We start from the raw sequence: 18,889 nt of genomic DNA on the forward strand, positions 1-18,889 counted from the left end.
CCCATCATACCAATCCCGTTGTGTCAGACCATAACCCTCCCAAAGAGCGCTTTACGGTTCTCTATAAAAAAAATAAAAAGAATCGTAATCGTAATCGTAATCGGCGCTCGCTTGTGATCAACTTGTAGTATTGCCTAGCAAAAGATTTTTGCATATTGGCAAATTTGTTGTAAACACAAAGCCAGAGGCGCTGTGCAAGTTTGTTTCTGACAAGTTAAAAGTAACAAAAAAAGAGGTAGATCTTAGCGCACTGAAGTTCATTAACTTTAAGCTTGGAGTCCCGGAGCAGTATTATCAGACTGTCTTCAGCGTTGATTTCTGGCCACAATCAGTTAAGGTGAGCCGATTCATCCACAGGGAGAGAGAGCACTTGGAATCTACCGTGGTGGACACATTGGGTGGAGAACCATTGCGTACATCTACCCCTGCCAAGCTTCCATAAAAAAACCTCCAGTAATCGACGTCACTGGCTCTGACGTCATTATTGGTTCACTTTCGTGCATCATTTATAACTGCAGTTCTCAACTTTATCACCAACAACAAATGCATAAGCTGGTGCTTAGGCCACTCGCCCTCTACATCGTTCTTTCGCATCAAGGCGCGCAGCCGCAGCTGTTTTCGCATCAACAACAAAACGGCGCTCTCTTCGGAGTTTCGCTCTCTCATCATCATGCAGCTTCATACACTCAGTCGCTCTTGACGGCTGTTTTTTCTGATGTACCCAATGCATATGATAGTAGCGCGCTCCTTATATTGGCGCTCTATCCATCTCCTGCTGCCTCGCTGCTTCGCTTTACTCGTGGATGGCTGAGCGATTGCGTTGAATTATCACTCTCTTCGCACCTATATTTGCAACAACAACGAAATCGGATGACTTTGCCCCTTTTCGTTATGCAGCTCCTTGCTTGAAAAGAGTCCGCTTTTATACAGCGCTCTCTTCCGAGTTGCGCTCCCTTCACCTCTCGCTGCATCGGCGCTTCGGCCGACCTATGGATGGCTTACCGGTGTTTTTGGAGTTCTGCTCACTTCCTCATGGTTGCCAACGGGGTATTTTAAAATCTTACATTTTTACGGACGCTTGCTCTCTCCACAAGTTTCTTTTCTGTTGCCTCTCTTTGATGATGAGCTTTCTGCATTGCGCTCCCAAGGGCACTCACCGACTCTGGAAGTATCTGCAAGTTGGTCTTCTACAATTGTGCGAATGGATTGCAACTATAACCTTCGTAATGATAATCTCCCACTACGAATACGTATCCGGACTGGAATATTGCGTACGGCTCTGAATGGCTTTTTTGGACTTGCGAGGCAAAGGCCGCATGTGGATTTTACGATACCATTTCATGACTTCCGTTATGAAACCATGGTAACAGTTTCAGAGATTCATCAGTCAAAAGAATTGGAACTAATTGCCTTAAAATTTATTTTCAAAACATATCTGGAATGAGAACTAAAACTCAGTCCGTCTTCATGAGCACTTCCAACAGTGATTATGACATAAATTATTATGTCATAATCACGGACTGGTTGAAACCTGGCTCAACCCCAACTTCAACTCCAATGAATTCTTCGATACTAATTTAGTCCATGTCTATCGCAAGGATAGAGACTTCAGCAGATTGAAGTGCGAGAGAGGTGGAGGTGTCATCGTGGCTGTCCGCCGTACCTTCTCCTGATGCGCAGCTGTACTTTCAAACGAGGACTCTCTTCTGGACCAGTTGGCTGTTGAGGTATCTGGATTGTCTGGGAAGACTGAAATAGTTGCTTCTTATATTCCCCCTGGAAGTGACTTTACGCTTTATCAGGCGCATATGAATAACATTGCCAGCCTACATGCCAGCACAGATGACTCTGTTGGTCTCGTTGTGACAGGAGATTTTAAATTGGCATATGTTGTATGGTCATGTGATCCGCAATCCCATGCTATGGTTCCTGGCAATGTACACCAGTCACATGAAATTATTGTTATCGATGATTGTTATAGTATGGGCCTTACCCAGATAAATTATATTTTTAATGATTTGCATAGGCTACTAGATTTAATATTCATCAATTCTATTGTTCATTCTTCGGTAAGCCTTGCTGAATTTAGTATTTCTAGTTGTGATGTTCATCATAAGCCCTTATGCTTTAATATTGAATTTTATAATTTCTTACCAGTTGTTAATTTTATTCCTATGTATAATTTTGATCATGCCAGCTTGGTTGCCGTAAGTGATTGCCTCACGTCTATGGATTGGGTTTCCTTGCTATCAAATGCTTGCATTTAGACCAATTATAATAACTTTCTTGTCGCTTTAAAAAATATTCTTGACAGCACTTGTTCAACCAAGGTACAGGGTTCCTATAGGCTTCCTTGGTATACAAAAAGTCTCCAGAAATATAAAAATCTTAGAAATAAGTTCTACAAACGGTTCATTAGATGGGGTAATCCATTGGATCGTGATAGATATAGACAGCATAAGCGGGAATTTGAGTTTCTTAATAAATTTCTATATAATCAATACATTTCCGACATTGAAAATAGCTTAAAGTCAAATCCAAATGTGTTCTGGCGTTTTACTAATTCAAAGAAATCTTATTCTTCTATACCGTCAACTGTGTCATATAACAATACTACCGCTATTTACTTCCTTTTTTCGGCCAATTTTGAGCCTGCTTGTGACTGGAATGACCAGTAAATTCTTAATAACATTCCAGAAATTTGTAATATTGGTTCCCTTGAAATAAATGATGAGGACATTTCTGAAGCTATTTCGCAATTTGACGACTCCATTAAGCCTGACATAGATTGAGTTTCTTCATTTTTTCTTAAAAAATTTTATCACAGTCTTCTTCAACCCCTTAAGATGATCCTCTCGTCTTCGCTACTTAAGGGTAAATTTATTTCTAGATTGAAAATTGCCAAAATTCTACCGGTTCATAAAGGCGGAAGCAAGTCTGAGGTTTCTAATTACAGGCCTATTGCTAAAATAAGCAATATTGCAAAGCTATTCGAGAGAATTGTAGTTAAAATATTATCCTTCCTAATACGTACTTATATTGACCCTAATCAGCACGGGTTCATGCCTGGTCGTTCTACTACCTCGAATTTAGCTATTTTCGCTAAACATTGCATACAAGCCTTTGACATTCCCAAGTGGACACAGTTTACACTGATTTCGCCAAGGCTTTTGATAAGGTTTCTCACTCTGCCTTGCAAGCAAAACTTTTTAAGCTTGGTATTCACGGCTCTTTTCTAAATTGGATCTCTTCTTATTTGGCAAACCGATCCTATCATGTTGAGGTCAGCGGGTTTGTTTCTAACCTCTTTGAAGCAACCTCTGGTCTTCCTCAAGGCAGTTCTCTTGGTCCTTTGCTCTTCATTATTTTCATTAATGATATTTGTTTCTGCATTCGATCTGCCAAGTATCTTCTTTATGCGGATGACCTTAAAATATACATGCGAGTGAATTTCTTAAATGACAGCTATTTGCTACAATCGGACTTGAACAAAATCAGTTTATTGTGTATTCAGAACTATTTACCTCTCAACCTAAATAAATGTTATGTTGTTCGCTATAGTAAATGTATCTTAAATATTCTTTCTACATATGTTATCAATAACCATTCACTCTCTGCACTTACTGAGATTATGGATCTTGGGGTCCTTTTCGACAGTAAATTTTTGTTTATTAACCATGTGAACCATGTTCTGCCGAAGGCATATGCAATGTTCGGATTTGTCAAAAGAAACACCATACTTTTTAAGGACCCGTACTCACGACTGACAGTGTTCTCAGCTTTTGTGCGTTCAAGAGTGGAATATGCTTCCTTTATTTGGAACCCGTCAAGTGTTGTCCATATCAATAGAATTGAGAGGCTGCAGAAAAAGTACCTAAAATTTGCACTTCAGCCGTTAAACTTTTCGGAACCTTTGCCAGCTTACTCTAGCCAATTTTGCCTTCTGCATACCTGCAGTCTAGAAGATCGCCGTTCGATAACGAGCTTGCTCTTTATTAATGATGTTATAATTGGTAATATAGATAGTCCATTAATATAAAGCTCAGTTAAATTCAATATCCCTGCCAGGAGTCTCCGTACCATCATCCCATTTTTTGAAAGTGCTGCGAGGACTAACTATGCGCGTAATGAGCCATCTTAAGATCTTTAAGACTTTAATTCTTTGCCACTAAGTATTCGATTGGTTTGGCGATCCAAGAAGGATGTGCTTAGGCAATTACTTAGGGAATATTTTTTAATTAATACTTAGTTTTAAGTTAAGTTAGCTGATAGCCAGATAAGGATTTATCCATTGGCGAATAAATAATAAATAAATAGCAACTTCCAAAAACTTCTATGCAATGCAGTAGAGATGAAGTCTGATAAGTCTTGGCAACTTATAATGTTTTCTTAAAGTTTTTCGTACTGCTTTCTTTATGTGATTGTTTGTATTTAGGCTGCAGGTATGTTTTTTCATACGCTGGAAGAAAAATGTTATACGTTTTTTGCCGTTTTCACCGTGGGCTTGCTTGTTTGATGCGGTTCTTAGCTTGTGCTGGGAAATTCCGTTTTGATTACAGAAGCCAATTCTTAGAGAGGACATTGTTTATCATTCTGGTTGGTAAGTATTTGGATCAGGTTATTTTGATTCTTTATTAGCTCCGACTTTGATGTCTGCATGAATGTCATGAAGTTCATGAGGCTTTTTTGCAGAAAGGCGATCAGTATTCTATGCCATTTTTGAATTATTTTAAGTGTTTCTTCTTGGATCTGTTGATTTGATGATTCATTCTGGTACTGGCCCTGTTGTTGAGATTGGAACCATCCCTGGATAGCGAAAAGCTTTAGCGAACGGCATTGTGTATTGTATAATGGCGTTTCTGCGTTTGGGTGTCTGGGTGCCCTTATTGGATGGTACTGAAGAACTAACGCTGGGGTAGTTGCATCGTCCTTATTTGCTTTGCATAACTCTTTTGAGTGTCTTCAAATGCAACGCATACTGAGCGCATGATGCAATAGGTCTTGTTGTAACTGAATTTTCGACAGTTTGTGCATTGATCGGAGGTTTTCCGCTTGTGTGGTATTGCAGACATTAAATTGTTTTGTTGGATAAATAGTTGTGTCTGTTATCTCTTATTTCACTTTGAAACATGGTTTTGGTGTATGCTTCGGTATATTGAATCTTCTCTTTACGGAGACTAACATTAATTTAATCAAATCTTAGAATAAAAATTATTATTATTCAAATGAAACTTATTTAAACTGAAACAGGCTTAAAAGGCCTTTATAGTTGTTGCTGGCTGGAAGTTCATTTCGCAGTAGACGGCTTCAGCTGAAAGCCCGAGTTAAACCTCTTGCAAAATAATTTAAGTGCAACGTCCCTGAGGACGTTTTTATTTTGAACATTCGATATGGGCTCAGAGATTTTTTGCTTACCAAAGCTGGGATCCTAATGTCCATATTGGTCTAAAAGTGGAATTGTAAAGCAAGACCTTAAAGTCTAGAGATCTAGGGGGCTCGAGCGTTCAATGGAGGCTGCGGGCTGCCGCTCGTTTGTAGGAATGATATATGAAGAACGAAAGAAGTTGGCCCCATGGCAATGCCTTGTGAACCTCCTGCTTCAATAATATATTGTAGTAATAAAATGTTATGTTGCATTTCACTGCGAACACTGTTGCAAAGGTACCATTGTACATTTTTTGGGAGAGGTTTGTCCATGTGATGAGCGTTGGTGAGTGTGGTGTGTCCTAGTCGAAGTTCGTTTATCTCAGTTTTTTTGTTGTGTTTAATAAGGTTTGCATGAAAATTTGTATAGATTTTTTTAAACCAAGAAGTAGTGTTTTTGTGTAGGTCTGATTGTTTTGATTTTATATTTTTTTTTCGATAGTGAGAAATGTCATTAGCTTTGTTATTTTGTGTGTATATATGTGTTTCTTTTGCTGTTTTATATGCGTTTGTGTTGCCCTTTATGCCGATGTGGATAGGAATCCATAGAAGTTTTGTGTTTTGGAAATGGTTATTACTGCTAGTAGCAGTAGTTGTTAGAGTTAGTTTGGGATTTAAGGCAGGATAGTAGGGACATGCAAATTACGTGTTTTCCTGGGGCTTGCAGAGGGGGAAGTACCCGTAGAGGCCGATTTGATTTTTTTTTTTTAATGAAAACAGTGCACATAAAATTAACGTCATATATAAATAGGGCACTGTTTGAAGAAAATAAAAACATATTTTACATTATAAACAATGGAAAATTGATAACGGTAGGCGTAGGAGATCCTGACTGCAATTTTCATCTGAAATCATAAAATCAAACGTTATTCCACTGAAGAGAGTTTTTGATAGTCGGTATTCTACGATTTTTGAAAAGTTTTAACATTAACCATGAAAAATAGGCTTGTAAAAAAACATGTTGATTTTTGATTAATTTTCATGTCCGAAGAATACCGACAGTAGTTTTTTATGCTTTTAAAAAAAAAGATAGATGAAAAAAATTGGTTTTGAAAAAACGCCGATTAAAGTTTGCTTGGTGCGCTCGGCCGACATAGCGTCAACAACTGTCACTTGCCATATCATCCAAAATTTTTAATCGGTTTTTTAAACGTCTTTGGGTACTTTCCCCCTTAACTGCTTCGTGAATGGCTATTAATTCACTCGAGAGAACTGAAGAATATTAAAGTAAAAGGCCAGTTTTAATTGTGATGCTTTTATCTGTAACGCTACAGCTTGAGGTGCAGAGCAATTTATGACAAGGAAGGTTGTTCTCTAAGGATTTTAACATTGGTTTGAAGATAGTTGGTGTGGTGTTGAATTTTTGTAATTGAGAAGTTAAATGTAGCTTTAAATATTGATTACATTTTGTATATTTTATTAAGGTAATTTTTGACTGGTAAGCAAGGCGGCTATGTTAATGGGGAATTTATATATCCTAATAGAGAATTTCGTTAGTTTATGAAAGGATAACTTAGTTTGGGAAGCCTTGTGGAATGCCGTTGTCAATTGAAAAACTTGGAAAGGGATTATTGACTATTATTTTTTCTGTTTGTAATAAAATTAGAGACATGTGGAATAATTTAAATTCACTTTATGACGTGTTTAATTCAGGATTACAAATTTTATGAGCTGTTAACTTAGCTGCGAAGCCAGTAGAAGAGAGAGTTATCATTTGATACCATTTCGCCAGGGTTCCTATAAAAACAGTTAATTGCTTCGCGTTGCGAAATAGGTCTGAGCCCTGGTCGCCACATCTATGCCCCCTCCAGTGACTTCGTCGACTGGAAAGGTAAAAAAAAAAACTGCTAAAGCATTGTTTCGGGAAATTGTGACAAAGGCGGTTGCAAAGTTTTCTGTTCTGGTGACTGGCTGAAATCCACACAGTCGAGACAACAGATCAACTGGTAAAGCTTTCTCGCGACCATCCATGTTTATAATGTAGACTTTCTTATCCACGCGGTGAACAACTTGGTGTGGTCCAGTAGGATTAAAGATATGGAATATCACTCAAGGTATCAAGTTGGTCAATTGGTCAATTGGTCAGATAGTTCGGCAATTTCCTTGTCAGCTTGCTGTGCGTCAAATATCGCTTAGGCGATGACGTTAGTCGGCATGCTTTTATGCATTTATGCATTTATGAGTGACAGTGCTTCTGCGACTGCATTGTTTGCTTTGGCGGATTTTTGATTTAAAGGTTATTGCAATGGCTTATGGTCAGTTTATATAACAAAAGAACGTCCCTCCAAAATGTGTTTAGAAGCTATAATGCCGGAAAAATGGCCGGTAGTTCGCGATCGTATGTGTTGTGCCCTCGCTTTGTTGAGGGCTGTTTCCGAGAGAAAAAACTTACTGGTCGCCAGACATCGCCATCCTGCTGCGCCAGGGCGACTCCAATGGTGTAAGCATTAAGTTTGCGATAATCACTATTAGAACGACACTCGTTGTGAATCGGGTTCGCCCATTGGCTACTTGAAGGACGAAATACTCCTTGTTAAATCGTCGAGGTCCCCGTCTTGGCTTATCGAAAACGGGGTCAGTTGTCTCGATAATATGCGTTACGTCATTATTGACGCGTGTTTAAAGAGGTATACTAGTGCGTGTGATTTCGATAAAACGAGTAAGCAGCTCGGAATATTGGCTATTTAATTTGACGGAACTGCAATGATTTCTGATTAAACGTCATTAACGACGAAAAGCCAGTTGAATTTGCGCTCGCGCTTGCACCTTGCTTTGACTGGCTCTGCTGGAATTGCTGGAACGCAAGTTACTTTAAAGAATATCCATATAAGTATTAATCGCAGTAGTTTCGGACTTTAACTCGACCACGCTGTCCTTTGAAACTTGCCGCGACCGAAATGTCCAGTAGCCATTACGAAAGTTTTATCCTCAATGAGATCGTTGGCGAGTGCAGTTTGCTCTTTGATAGAGGCTGAGCGCAAAACTTCCGGATTACGCTGAGGCTCACTTGTCGTTACTTGACGCTATAGCTGAGAGGGCTTCTTATCCCCGAGGTCTAGCTCTAAAAGTTTTGTTATGGTCCGATGATGGCTGATGTTAGCTGGTAGCTATTAAATTATAGTTTTAGTTCCGAAAAAAATGTGACTGCTTTGAGTGTCTTTCTAAGACTGATTTTTATTTTTCTTAAAGATACTTGGTCAGCATATTGGACCGGAAGCCTGGGCCAAGTTGTTTACGCTAGCTCGGTATGGTGGGAGTGACAACAGGATCTGCAAAAGTAGGTGGAAAAATTATCTTCCTTCTTGTGGAGATCCAGGCGACGGTTGTAATTGAAATAGACAATGTGACTAGTAAATATATTATAATCAGGTTGATGTGGTACCTTCCTCCATGTTAGTGACTACTAAACCATTATCCAAATTTCCAAGGTGTAAGTCCTGCAGTAGGCTAAACAGTGTCAAGTTACGGATGTATGGGAGATTTATCTCAATGGTGTTCATTTAACGGCAAAGGTGTGAGACGGTATATATTGTATTGGTTTTGTGATAAAATCGGAATTTTAATTTTGTTGTGCTAGATTCTAAGGATAAAATTCGTGTTCTAATATAATTTAAATTTTATGCTCTGTTATAAAATTTTTGAATATTTTAATTTAGTTGTCATTTAGTATATATTTTGTAATTGTTTTTAATATTGCAAATAAGAGACTTTGAGAAATTTTTTTCAAATGGTTGTAAAGTATGTCGATATTATTCTGATATATAAAGTTATTGATGTTTGTCCTTGTTTCGTTCAGTCGCTCTGTTCGTATTTTAGTCGTATGTTCCATAAGCTTTTTGATAGTAGAGAAAAGTGTAGTTTGAAATTCGTTCAATTTGATTAGATAGTCATATTCGCTATGAAACCATATTATTTTTTCAAATAGTTGGGTTCGGCCACTAAAAAGCTAGAATATTGTTAGATTTGTGCTTGAATGTATATTTTTATTATATATCTATTATAAAATCTTCAGAAAGTAACTCGTCGTGGTCTAGGGCTAGCCGTAATTCTTTCCTTTTACTCAAGACTTTTCTGTAAATCTCTGTCAGGGTGGAGTGTAAACATTCAAACGTCGAGTTACAACTCGATTGTAGAAAAGATGTAACATGTAGTTCAATGTTGCACTGTGACAAAAAGTCTATAAAGACTGCACCAGAGAACTTGGCTCTCTGATCAGAAACTATATTTATTTGGTATCCGGAATTGAATGAAGAAAAATTTGAAAGCTTTAGTGGCGAGTACAGAGTTCCAATTGTGCATCGGTTATAAGTGTCTATAATTGTCAAATTGTAGCTATTATCAATTGTATTTGTAGTATGTCCAATCATGTCCGTTCGGGGTTTTGGGAAAAATGAAAGGGGGCTTCTGTGGGTGAAACAAATTTGGCAACCCCTGGTTACTTGAGAAATAAGGGCTTTTAATTGGGGTACAAAGATTTCCTATTTCAAACGCTGACACTTTTCCTCTACTCCCCTGTGATGAGTCCTTATTATACTGTTAATTTGGTCATTATGCAGTCGAGCAGAGCGGTCGTGTGTTTTATTCGCTCCGCCAAAATTAGCAAAAAGGCCAGTCAAAGTCCAGTCGGTTTCACATTGTAGCCCACCTACAAATGCTTGGTACCGTCATTATAAATCGAAAATGCATCAAACCACCCTATGCTACAATTTGGTATGGATAGGTATGTAAATGTAAAGCTTAAGCTTAGCCCGCAAATTGGCCAAGATCAAAAACCCTCTTTACGAAAATAAGTTCTCACTGCTGGACAAAGACGACGATGATGAAGTAGAGCCCAACAAGTCCCCAAGGCCAAACCGCCTCTCATTTACTTACGTGAAACAATAAGCAATGAGCTGGTAAACAAAAAAATACGTTTACGTGTCGTCACTGATCAAAAGCAACCTTAAAGAAACCAAACTCCCAATTCTAAATTACTAGAACTACCGAATTGTAATCAAAGCGTTACAAGACAAAACCAAAAGTTTTTATGCATACCAGCTAAAAAGCAGCAAAGGGCTGCAAGTGGTAATAAAAGGAATTGAACTTAACGTTTCTATTGTCGGTAAAAGGAGCCATAAACATAATTAACAGCAATAAAGTTCCGCAGCCTATGTTAAGTATTGACCTTAGTCAAGAAACGAAGCAAATCAAGAAAAACTCCGTTCACCCAACATCCGGAGTGTCATTCGCTAACGCTCTTCGGTATCCAGGTACGGTTCCAATCACCACCTGCACACGAAAAACTAGTAGCTGCCATACGCAAGTTTTCTAAAATACTGATGCAAGAAGAAAGGCAGGCCCAAGAAACCTTTATTCAAAAATGATCACCTACAAACAAAAGATTTCCGCTCTGGAAAGCTCTCCCTAACATAAGCCCACCAATTCCAGCTGAAACACCGTTGCGAGACCAATATGGCTCTTGGGCTAACAGCAATCCAGAAAATGCAAAAGGTTTCGCAAAGCATTTTTACAACGTTTTTATACTAAATGGAGCTGCAGGCACGTTCACAAAACCAGCACTGAGCCAAGGCGAACACACCACATACGTCTCATTCCACAATACTGAGATCTCTAAGGTCATCATATATTACATCGGAAAATTTTTTTAATGCCATAACAAAATCCTCAACCGTGGAAAACATCTATTAAAATTATGATTCCAAAGCCAAGAAAAGATAAAACTCTTCCCTCGTCATACAGACCGATAAGTCTCCTTTCATGCCTGTCCAAGCTCTTGGAAAAACTTATTCTTCAACGAATTATGCCACATTTGACAGAACTCAGCATCATCCCGGATCATCAATTTGGATTTAGAGATAAGCATCGTACCATTGAACAAGTCAATAGAATCACCTCGGAAATTCGAACTGCTTTTGAAAACACAGGATGTTCTGCTCTGCTACATTCCTAGACGTCTCTCAGGCTTTCGACAGAGTAGGGCTGGAAGGTCTTATCTATAAAATTAAACTCCTACTTCCTCAAAATGTTCACAAGGTGCTTTTAAACCGAGTCTTCTTGGTACGACACAAAAGTTGCTTAACTTTTCGCAGAAGGCGTACCACAAGGATGCGTCCTACGACCCAGTCTTTACTTTATACATACAGCGGATATACCCACGACCCAGCGACTGATGACATCCACGTTCGCCGATGATACAGCTATCTCAAGTCGCTCAAAACTTCCACTTAAGGCATCATCATTACTAGCTTCTCAAACCAGCTAGCACGCGCTCTCTGCAAAACTAGAACACAAAATGACTTACCAGCCCGGGAGCTAACGAGGCCAATAATCAACCAAATGGCCCTATTAATGGGTACTAACTAAATTTATAGTTTTAAAATCTATAAAAAACAAAAAGATTCGTCAGGGTCACTGAGATTGTGTAGAAAAGTCAAGCATCTTAAAAAATTAAGAGTCTGCGAAATACTTCGGGAAGGCGTCTTGTATTACTTGAAAAATTTCCTCCGTCGAAAAAGCGGTTAAGGTCTTGTTTGGATCTAAAATTGTTTTTAAAATATCAGTGATATTTTCCAAGGTTTTTACCTGGTTCTGTGATATACCTCCGTGTCTTATTTTTAGTAAAAGATTCACGCAGTAAGCAAATTGTTGCTAAAGTGTCACAACCTTTTCATGGTAAGCCGGGTTTCTAATAGAATACAAATCGTAAATTCTGCTTCATTTTCGCGCAATAGATGCTCTTAGTTAGACATCTTTAAATCAAACTTACACTTCAAAGTGGGTAAACGTTTAATGGAGTGCTCCGAATCAAAAAATTAAAAAAATGCATTTTAAACATAAAGGTATTTACTTAAATTTGTTTACCTCGTGAAATCAATTTGATTGAATAAATTTTTTCAAATATTTTCGATCTTTATACCAGTGCAGAGGGTGTTATAATTTCAGTCAGAAGTTTGCAACACAGTAAAGGAGACATTTCCGACCCTATAAAGAATATATATTCTTGATCAGCATCACTAGGAGAGTCGATCTACCCATGTCCGTCCGCCTGTCCCTCCGTTTCTACGCAAACTAGTCTCTGAGTTTTGAAGCTATCTGCACGAAACTTTCTTAAATGTTGTCTTTCTATTGCAGGTAGTATATAAGTCGGAACGTGCCGGATCGGACGACTATAGCATATAGCTCCCATAGGAAAAATCGAAAAAAAAATACAAACAAATTATAACTTTGCGGTTTTTAATTTTATTTTTAGTCCTTCGACATATAGTAATGGTTAAATAATTCAGAACTACGGTTTAAATTTCATCAAAATCGGACGACTATATCATATAGCTCCCATAGGAACAATCGGAAAAAAATACAAAAAAAATTATAAATTTGAGGTGTTTGCATTTTTGTTTTAGTTCTTCGATATATAGTAAAAGTTAAATATTTCAGAATTATGGTTTAATATATAGCTCCCATAGAAACAGTAAAAATATATAAAATTTTTTTAAATGTAATTTCTATTTTGTTATTTTTCTTTTTTAATTCTTTTAAACTTTATAGTATAGAATTACGCTTTTAATGTTATTAAAACGATGCTGCCACAGGAACTATCGAATATTTAAGCTGCAAATCATCATAGCTTCAATGTTTTAAAACATACACGCAAGTAAAGCACAATTTTAATGTTTTCGAGAATATTTAGTTTTTGCAAAAACTGCAAGGGTATATGAACTTGTTTATATGTTTTTTGGGCCTTCTGGCTGTATATTATCCCTTAAACTAGTATACCATTAATTCCATTACCTGAGGGACATCAGCGGGCCAAAATTTAATCAGCCCGAGGCAGCAAAACTCTGGCAAATCAAACGCCTTTGTTAATAAGGGACAGGTGACAGTCAGCTGATTTTGTTTGAAAATAAAAGGAATCAAAAGAAGCGAAATTTTTTATGTTATAAGGAAAAATGAAAATGGTATCAAATTCATTTCCGAGTGAAAACTATAACAGTCCTGTTTAGTTGCATAATGAGAACGCTAAAGCCGAGTTTCTCAAAAGTCATCTTTCTTTTGCAGGTAGTATATAAGCGAACAGGAGTGGGATCGGCCGATTATATCATATACCTTCTATCGGAACAATCATTAAAATAAATTAAAAAGTTTTTTTCTGCTTTTCTGTGCAAATGTTATATCTGGACGTATAGAAACTAAAAGAAACTTTAAAACACCGAGTTATGATAAGAACTTTCTCATCTCCGATTCGTCAGCTACGCCTGGGCAATTTTTCGGACGTTGATGTGCTATGATCAGTACAAACAAGTTGCCCTTCTGTCACCAAGCAAAGCTTGCCACGCGCGGCGCCCTTTTCCCTAGGGGAAAAAAGGATAGTACAAGAATGGGTTAATTAATTTAAAATTTATACCAAACTAAAAAACCAATTAAAAATACTAATAACGTGTTAAGTAAGATAAGATTAATGCTTATAAAATTGGTTAAGAGTCAGTAGCAAAAATTATATTATAGACATTACATAGTACTCTAAATGGCTCATGTATGTCAGAGTTCGATCTACAATGTTTCAAAATATGAGGAATATAGTTCCTAGTAGTACGATTAGGCACTGAAAAATGTGGGTGGCCTAGTAGCTCGGAACTCTCCACATCCCCGTTAATAAGTTTACAAATAAAAGTAATACCAAGCATCGTTTTGCGGTTGAATTTTTTTATTAGGAGAAGTCAACTAGAGTAATATGGTAAGGTAAGGTTTTCATCTCATTTAAGGCCCCGTAGAGCAAATACTATTAAGTTTTTTGCACAGATTCTGTTTGGTCAATATGCACACCATATTCGGGACTCCAACGTGGTGAGCAATACTCCGGATTGGACGAACTAATGAAATAAATAAGGTCTTTGTGACATACGGGTCATTAAATTTTTATAAATCCCAGCCCTGGGTTTATTCACCATGGTCTAAATATGGTCAGAAAATGTACGTTTTGGGTCTAGAAGGACGCCAAGTTCATCATAACTTAAAGTTACCTGCGTACATAAGGACGATTTTGTCAAGATTAAGGGAGATCTTTAATAAGTAATGTAAAAAGAAGTGGGCTGCTCTTGGATCAGCCTTGGTTGGATCAGCTTACTGACAGAGCTTTTAAAAAGGATAACTCGAAATCCATGGAAATAGACCTTTGGGATACCTCTATAATTGCTAGTATTTGATTTATTTTCCTTTTTATGAAGGGAAATAACAAATGATTCCTTCCAAATAGTCAATTCTTTCTAAGGATAGGGTAATCAATTTTTGAAGTGGTCTGCACAGGGTCTCTGCGCAGTAACTCGAAATCCATGGAAATAGACCTTTGGGATACCTCTATAATTGCTAGTATTTGATTTATTTTCCTTTTTATGAAGGGAAATAACAAATGATTCCTTCCAAATAGTCAATTCTTTCTAAGGATAGGGTAATCAATTTTTGAAGTGGTCTGCACAGGGTCTCTGCGCAGTATCTATCAGATAGCTAGGAACACCGTCAGGACCCGGTAAGTAGACTGGCTTCACCCTTGGCAGATCTAGAACAAGAGAGCTTTCACTTAGACTCCAAGAAAAATAGTTTGAAAAAACTGCGCAAAAAGATCGGCAATTGCCTGTTCAGAGTTTGCTACAGATTTGCAAATAAAGGCGATGCTGGGTAAGCGGCTGCGCTTAGTGTTAACAAAATTATAAAACTGTTTTGGATCTTTTGAAAATTTGATACTACAATTAAATATATAACATTAATTAATTAAGCACGGTAAAATTAGACCAATCACTTATGTATCTAGAAAAGGCAATTTTTTTTTTCCAAAAACTACAAATTTATTATAAAGTCTGGACTTCGTTTATTCTAGGCGAAATAATTTATTATTAAACCATCGAGGCTTATTTGAGTTTGACGGATATTGTAACGGAACGCACACAGAAAAGAAGGATTTTAAGGCACTACAAAAGATATTAACAGCCTCACCCATGTTAGTGCATAAAGAGAGTTTGGACAAATTAAAGCCAGATATACAGGTATTTAGGCGGTCAAAATTAGTCTAGCTTCGTTTAACAGACTTCTCAGATTTTTCCTTAAGCTCTGATACTGCATCAACAATCAGCTTTAAAGTTGTTTGATAAGTTTTAATAAACAGGCGCTTTTTGGATTTAAAACAAATAACAAATCCAGTAAGCGACCGAAAAAATTCGGAACATGGTTCACTTGAGATAGAGTAATGTCAAGCCAGCCGTAAATAAAGTCTTGTTGCGCCAAAAGAAGTAAGATATTAGTTTTTTCATCTGTGGGCCAAGTGGCATTCGGTGAATAAAATTCACCTGAAACTATTGACGGTTCTTTTAAAATGGACTGGATAACGGAAAGGTTCGCAGAAATCGGGAACTCAGATGCTGGCAGAATGTATGAATAAGCAATACATATAAAACTATCAGTTAACGATAATTCTTTTACCTAGAAATTCAATGTCATTCATTTCATTAAAAGGTAGTTATTCAGACGTGAGGTTTGAGTCAACAGCAATCTAGACGCCTCCTCCTCATCTGTAAGACGATCAAGCCTATAAATTGTGTATTTACCCGGGAAAACTATGGAGCTAAATATCTCCGGTTTTAATAAGGTTTCTGTAAACATAGAGTAATAACATTGGATGAAAAGAAAAAACTAAACAAGTAAGCTCCTTGCATTTTGATAAGAAAGAAGGAGGCGGGATGTTAGTTTTTTGAAGAGGAAGCAAAGGAGGGAGCTGAAGAAGAAGTTGGCACACTAGTCGGGCTTCGACTGGGAGTACTGACTCTTACTGGCCTTTTCTTTTTGGTTCAGCTTCGAACTCTTTTGCCATGTGTTGCGGCTAAAAGTCGTCACAGCAGAAAGCTCGATTGGGATATTTATCTTGAAAGACGAATTGTCCCTAGCGTAAGGAAAGTTAAATTTTTTCACTTTTATATAAACATGATCGGCTTTAGTGCTGTCTTGTATATAAGACAGCACATTAGAAGATGTCTGAGCAGGGGATAGCCGGGAAACAAATATTTGTTTCTTGAGTGGAAGTGATTTCGGATCTGCAGACTAAGTCTCTTCAGAACCAACTTCAGCCTGCGGTAAAGTTAAGCTAGTTGGGTTGTGTGCGTTCACGGATTGGGAAGCCACAGCGGACAAATTATAAATTTGGGAAGTCCCTGGCTGCACACCATCCGTTACGCATTGTTCGGGTCCCAAATCTGCTGATCCTCAGGAGCGTTCTGCTGCTCGCGTGCTGATGGCTGCGGGCCTACCACCAGAGGCCTTATTGCGCTTGGTTGACTCCGTTAATAGCTTGCGGCTAACAAGCTCTAAAAGGCCGCCTTTTTTTTTGGCGCATGAACGATTACATTTCGTTCGCATCCTCGAAACAAGCGTCACATAAGAATCGCAGATTGGGCTTCTTCGATAGGTCATCACTTGTTCGGAATGTAAAACCAGCGCCCTCAGTGTGCACTAAATTTTCAGATAGCCAACAGGTCAGCTCTGACCATCAGATTGCATTTCTTGCAGAAACACAGAAAATTGTTATTCATATTTTATTAAATTTATATTTGCTAGCGAGCAGTTTAAGGAACTTTTAAGAGAGAGAGAGAGAGAGAGAGAGCGTGAGTTCAAAAGCGTTTTAACTTTTCTGCACTTATTCCAAGTCAATCCGAATAAAACAAACGGAGTTACAGAGTTTCGCGTATGAAAACCTCTAAATCGATTTTCCCGAAAACGTCTTTTTTGAAGTTCGTGAACATCAGAACTCAAAATCTACTAAACCGATCCTTTGTATTTATTAATAAAAATTTACAGCGATTTTTTTTACCTTAAACTAAAAAAACGGGGAAAAAACAGTCTTTGTTATTACCTTGAAAAATTCATCAGCTTTATAAAGCATATACATTTTTTTTCTGATAATCCGGTCAAGAGTTTTGATGTTCACCGCAAACCAACTTTTTTTTTTACGGTCACCGGCTTATTTTTCATTGCTTTTCTTTAAAAACTTGTTCTTACATTCTTTAAATGTTGTATAATAATGTGTATTTAATTAAAAAAAGAACATATAGATGTCGCCGCAAAAAAGTTATCACACATTTTTTTTCGCCTTTAAAACTTTTGAGCATGAAATCAAAAGTATTTTTCTGAACATGGAAATAGACCTTTGGGATACCTCTATAATTGCTAGTATTTGATTTATTTTCCTTTTTATGAAGGGAAATAACAAATGATTCCTTCCAAATAGTCAATACTTTCTAAGGATAGGGTAATCAATTTTTGAAGTGGTCTGCACAGGGTCTCTGCGCAGTATCTATCAGATAGCTAGGAACACCGTCAGGACCCGGTAAGTAGACTGGCTTCACCCTTGGCAGATCTAGAACAAGAGAGCTTTCACTTAGACTCCAAGAAAAATAGTTTGAAAAAACTGCGCAAAAAGATCGGCAATTGCCTGTTCAGAGTTTGCTACAGATTTGCAAATAAAGGCGATGCTGGGTAAGCGGCTGCGCTTAGTGTTAACAAAATTATAAAACTGTTTTGGATCTTTTGAAAATTTGATACCACAATTAAATATATAACATTAATTAATTAAGCACGGTAAAATTAGACCAATCACTTATGTATCTAGAAAAGGCAATTTTTTTTTTCCAAAAACTACAAATTTATTATAAAGTCTGGACTTCGTTTTTTCTAGGCGAAATAATTTATTATTAAACCATCGAGGCTTATTTGAGTTTGACGGATATTGTAACGGAACGCACACAGAAAAGAAGGATTTTAAGGCACTACAAAAGATATTAACAGCCTCACCCATGTTAGTGCATAAAGAGAGTTTGGACAAATTAAAGCCAGATATACAGGTATTTAGGCGGTCAAAATTAGTCTAGCTTCGTTTAACAGACTTCTCAGATTTTTCCTTAAGCTCTGATACTGCATCAACAATCAGCTTTAAAGTTGTTTGATAAGTTTTAATAAACAGGCGCTTTTTGGATTTAAAACAAATAACAAATCCAGTAAGCGACCGAAAAAATTCGGAACATGGTTCACTTGAGATAGAGTAATGTCAAGCCAGCCGTAAATAAAGTCTTGTTGCGCCAAAAGAAGTAAGATATTAGTTTTTTCATCTGTGGGCCAAGTGGCATTCGGTGAATAAAATTCACCTGAAACTATTGACGGTTCTTTTAAAATGGACTGGATAACGGAAAGGTTCGCAGAAATCGGGAACTCAGATGCTGGCAGAATGTATGAATAAGCAATACATATAAAACTATCAGTTAACGATAATTCTTTTACCTAGAAATTCAATGTCATTCATTTCATTAAAAGGTAGTTATTCAGACGTGAGGTTTGAGTCAACAGCAATCTAGACGCCTCCTCCTCATCTGTAAGACGATCAAGCCTATAAATTGTGTATTTACCCGGGAAAACTATGGAGCTAAATATCTCC

At 37.4% G+C, this 18,889-nt stretch overlaps 1 protein-coding gene across 3 annotated transcripts in view; it reads left to right on the forward strand.

The window, feature by feature from the left end:
• LOC128263974 (eIF-2-alpha kinase activator GCN1) overlaps nt 1-18,889 on the forward strand; it is a 72,977-nt gene that overhangs the window by 40,527 nt on the left and 13,561 nt on the right. The window contains exon 4 of one of the 3 annotated variants that reach the window (XM_052999255.1): nt 13,480-14,040. The exons of the other annotated variants lie outside the window; for them this stretch is intronic. Within the exon in view, the coding sequence (XP_052855215.1) occupies nt 13,480-13,554 (75 nt within the window). The 3' untranslated portion in view covers nt 13,555-14,040. Of the gene's footprint in view, nt 1-13,479; nt 14,041-18,889 lie in introns of those variants that run through there. 3 annotated transcript variants of the gene reach the window in all.

Source organism: Drosophila gunungcola, unplaced genomic scaffold (assembly GCF_025200985.1).
Source record: "Drosophila gunungcola strain Sukarami unplaced genomic scaffold, Dgunungcola_SK_2 000040F, whole genome shotgun sequence".
Lineage (NCBI taxonomy): Eukaryota > Metazoa > Arthropoda > Insecta > Diptera > Drosophilidae > Drosophila > Drosophila gunungcola.